This window comes from Psammomys obesus, unplaced genomic scaffold (genome assembly GCF_907164565.1).
Source record: "Psammomys obesus unplaced genomic scaffold, mPsaObe1.curated_primary_1811, whole genome shotgun sequence".
In the NCBI taxonomy this organism is placed as follows: domain Eukaryota; kingdom Metazoa; phylum Chordata; class Mammalia; order Rodentia; family Muridae; genus Psammomys; species Psammomys obesus.
In genome coordinates this window covers 267,475-272,227 of record NW_026594462.1, presented here as the reverse complement: position 1 = coordinate 272,227, position 4,753 = coordinate 267,475, and the positions used below count along the sequence as shown (strand labels likewise).

The following is a 4,753-nucleotide window of genomic DNA, read 5'->3' as shown; positions in this document are numbered from 1 at the left end:
AGCAACTGAACACAGCCACAGCATAACAAGATACAGTAAGACTAGGCATGAACCCTCATGTCAAGGCAAGGCAGTGGGAAGAAAAAGCTCCCAAGTAAAGGTAAAAGTACCCCATTTTCACTGTGAGAAGTACCACTAAAACGTCATTTCTTTTTTTTTTTGTATTTTTTTTCTTATCAGTTACATTTTATTAACTCTGTACCCCAGCCCTGTCCCGATCCCTCATTTCCTCCCAGTCCCTCCCTCCCTCCCTCATCTCCACCGTGCCCCTTGCCAAGTCCACTGATAGGGGGGACCTCCTCCCCATTCATCTGATCCTGTTTTATCAAGTATCCTCAGGACTTCAGGACTGGCTGCAAAGCTCTCCTCTGTGGCCTAACAAGACTGCTCCTCCCTTGGGGGTGGGGAGGCCAAAGAGCCAGCCATTGAGTTCCTCTAAATAATCAGTTTTATTTTTAACGTCAAATTAATTCTACCCATGTGTACATGCAGAAGAAAAACAATCAAAGGAAGCATTGATGGTCTGCATTATCAAGGTCGACCCCAGTAATGGCTGGTTGGATGCATGCTTTGCAGTTGTTGTTATAGATGACTCGACACTTCAGGGTCTGGAGATAAGTGGCAACCTTATCAGTTTCACCGTGAAGGCAGTGGAGTAGGTCACTAAGAGCAAAATGACGAGTATTTTTATTGGCAGATCTCACATCTGCCAATCCCATCCAAGCAGGGTAGACATTTTCTTCAGCTCCAGGGTGAACCTAATTGCTAAGAGAATATGTATGATTTGGAGTATTCAGTTGTTATGCTTTTCCTTTCGTGTGTGCGTGTGTATGTGTGTGTGTATTCATGAATGCCCACATGTGCAAGCATGCATGCACCTTTCCTTTTTCTTCCTTCCTTCCTTCCTTCCTTCCTTCCTTCCTTCCTTCCTTCCTCCCTCCCTCCCTCCCTCCCTCCCTCCCTCCCTCCCTCCCTCTCTCTCTCTCTCTCTCTCTCTCTCTTTCTTTCTTTCTTTCTTTCCTTCTTTCTTTCTTTCCTTCTTTTTTTCTTTCTTTCTTTCTATCTTTCTCACTGTTTTCTTCTTTTTAGACTTGGGTTCTCTTTCTTTATCAGGGATTTGCATATCTCTGACTCCCCAGTACTGGAATTAAAAGCATAAGCCACCATATCTAATTTTTGACCCTAATGCTTGCCATGAAGGGTCGTATAGACTGACATACTTCCCAGCTCCAGTCCATAGTCATTATAATTTTGAGAAAAAATGGGGGAAAATTAGAAATAAAAGTTTTCAGTCAAAATCAGGGCACCAACTGAAGACCTATTTTCTGTTGAATTTCCTGGTGTATGAGGTTCTCAGTAAGGAAACTCAGAGGATGTTGGTGTATGAGGTTCTCAGTAAGGAACCTCTTACTGTCACACTGTGAACAAGTTGGAAACTTAAATTTAACTCTTAGAATTTAGGTGTTTGTAAAGTATTTTCCCATGGGGCAGGGGTCAGGGAAGCAAAGCAACCTAGAGAAAACACTCACCCTGTCAAGGATTGCCTTCATTTATTCTAGAAGTTCTTGATTTTTTTCCCTTCCCCTTCTTTGATTTTCAACAGCATAGTCTCACAAGCTCCTTCAAGAGCAGCCACTGCATGCACTAGGGGTTTCAGAGGATGGTACAAGGCTCCAGAAATGCTGATCATCACTTTCAGAAGGTCATCTGGCTAATCAACCAAGTTGAAACATCACATTAAAGTAAGTGAAATACACTATGGTACACACATGTGATAGTTGCACAATGGTGATTAACAGCAATATCTATTTGAATTAATAAGTGTATGGAAAATGTTTTGGTATATGACATATTATAAAAATGCAAATTTTAGGCCCCAGAACCATAGTTTGCTAAATAGAAGCAATTAGTTTGTAATTTTTTTTTTTCCCCCTGGGAAACCAAACAGATTATATTTTGTTTTTCCTTTACAACCTATCATCTCCACTCCTCATGAGATCTTTTTTATTTGGTTATTTCTCCTGTCCACGAGAAAACAAAGTTTTGCTGAGACTAGGTAGGTGTCCACAGGGCCTGACACAAATAAAAACAGATGCCAGCATTATCAGAGGCAAATGGCCCAAACCATTTTCATGCCAAAAAATCAAATTGGTCATTCAGCTACAGCTAAGATACAAAGTGAATAACTGTAATTAATTAAAAAAAGAAAAATACAATACAATGTCAACATATTCATGAAAGGCTTTTCATGGTCTACATTACTTCCTTTCCCTGGTCTCTAGTAGAGCAGCCCATTTACATATTTAGTATAAGAACCTTCTTACAGCATTGCCTTTAACATTGATGTAGAACCAGCTGGGCTCTAGACACACAAATACCCCTCCCCCACCCAGTGTATACTCATTGTCAAGATCCCACATGACATTCCTCTCCAATTTAAGATACTTGTAAATTCTCTTAGCAACTCTAGTGGTAATTAAATCGGATCATAGAGAGGAACCCTCACAAACACTGTGCTGTATACCTGTAAAGAACATAAAAGTAAGAAGCAGGCCAAATTGTGATGGCAAAACAGGTTGCTAGGAGCACTGTGGTATGATGATTAAGCGTGATATCCTGAGGTGAAAGAAGCACAAACTCACATTCTTGTCTGGCACACCTATGATGTAATAAGGTATGTGTAATCTTCTGAAGCTTTTCTTCATAATCTTCCTAATGATACATTGTGTTAGAGGACTTTTGTGAGGATTGAATGCATCAGTGCCAGCAAAGTGCTTTCTGAAGTGTCTAGCTTTGAGGATATGTTCCCCTTTTCTTCCTCCTCTTCTTTCTTCATTATAGTCACATTTTTATTAATGGGAATAGCTTCTGTCTAGAAGATAGATACTACCTAATAAAATAATAGAAAGTGGATTATATGTATGATATACATATTAAGTTTAGTTTAAATTATACTGAAATTTGCTCTAATAAAGAGGAACAGTGGATAGATCATAACAATTAGGAGAAGGCAGAACAATTAGACACAACTACACATGAAATATAAAATCAGACTGAAATAGGATAGTATTGAATCTCAGAAACAAATGATACACTGGTCAGTTAAGAAAGACTCAACTAATCAAGATGTCGAAGCAGAGGCTGACACTCATAGCCAAGCTTTGATCAGAGTGCAGGGAACCTTATGAAAGAAGGGAGGGTTAGAAAGACTCGGAGGGGACAGGAATTCCAAAAGAAGACCAACAGAGGCATAAAACTGAGCCCTGGAAGCCCTGCAGAGACTGATACCTCATACAAGGACCATGCATGGAGACGACCTAAAACCCCTCCTCAGATGTAGTCCATAGACTCAGTATCCAAGTGGAGTCCCTAGTAAGGGGAGCAGGGGCTTCCTCAGTGACATGCTCTTGATCACCAACCCTGGAGGGTGCAACCTTGCCAGGCCATAGAAGAAGACAATGCAACCAGTCCTGATGAGATCTGATAGGCTAGGGTCAAATAGAAGGGAAGGAGGACCTCCCTATCAGTGGATAGGGGAAGGGCATATGGGGAGAAGAGGGAGGGAGAGTAGGAATGGGAGGAGACAAGGGAGGAGGCCACAGCTGGGAAACAACTTGAATAAATTGTAATAAATGATAATTATAAAAAAGAAATGCTGGCAGTGGAGAAGCATAAATGGAACTGTATTGGCATCTCCTGCACATGTGCATGAGAACATATATAGTCACGAATGTCCAACTTAGGTTAAAGTAATTACAGTCCTATAAGCATGGCACTGGATTAAAACAACAACAACAACAAAAACCTATCCTGTGTGAATTATTTATGACTCTGCTACTATCTGAGCTATCTTAAATTTTAACTTATAATACATTAACAGTATAATGTTATTTGTTTTGACTGTTCATTCTTCTCAATTTTGTTGAAGATGTTATGACACTCCTATAATACACCTGCAATAAGCAACAGGACAGTTAACTAGTTGTTTTGGTGCCAACCAGGAGTGATGATTTACTTGTGTCTGTTGGATTTGTTCATTGTTTCTTGGAGTAGCAAGGGAAGTAGTGTGACAGGTGCTGGGGTTCCTGGCTCTGTACCCCAGGCGATTGGCAAAGTTTTCATCCTGAAAATAGTAAAATATTTTAATTTATTAGAGAGTCAATTTAAATAAGTACACCTATTATCAGTATATAAGTATATTTTATAGATGTGTAGTTTATAACAAATATGCACTTCCTAAACATTGAATGATTAAACAAGCAAAATCTGCTTACATTTTCCTCATTAGATATGCAACTCAGTGTTTAATCTCAATTTCTAACCTCTGAAATTCTTTTTATCCTTACTATTATATTGTTATATTGCCCCTTCTAAAAATTAATTTGCAAAGAAATCTATATAAAAACTTTTACTCCAAAACACTAAGTGTTTAAAGTCTTTTATTTTTAACTTGAGTTGAATGACATAGAGCAGTACATTCATATGTATGAATCTATTATTTACTGTTGTTCTAACTTGATATATTAATTTTTATTATATATTTTGAAAGTTTACCTCTTTTCCAATTACTAGTGACTTTTTATGTGTGGACCACCTCAAGTTCATGATAAACTCACACAGCAATTGTGTTGATGTTGTCAAAATTAATTATAAGAATCAAGGGACAACATAATGTGAAGGCAAAAAAGAAGAAGAAGAAGAAGAAGAAGAAGAAGAAGAAGAAGAAGAAGAAGAAGAAGAAGAAGAAGAAGAA

At 38.6% G+C, this 4,753-nt stretch overlaps 1 protein-coding gene across 1 annotated transcript in view; it reads right to left on the bottom strand.

Annotated features, from left to right (window-relative positions):
* Positions 1-503: 503 nt before the first annotated feature.
* Positions 504-4,753, bottom strand: part of LOC129685544 (prolactin-like) — a 6,079-nt gene continuing 1,829 nt past the window's right edge. The window contains 4 exon segments of the mRNA XM_055619061.1: positions 504-758; positions 1,530-1,577; positions 1,580-1,711; positions 4,016-4,123. Coding sequence (XP_055475036.1) covers positions 504-758; positions 1,530-1,577; positions 1,580-1,711; positions 4,016-4,123 — 543 coding nt within the window.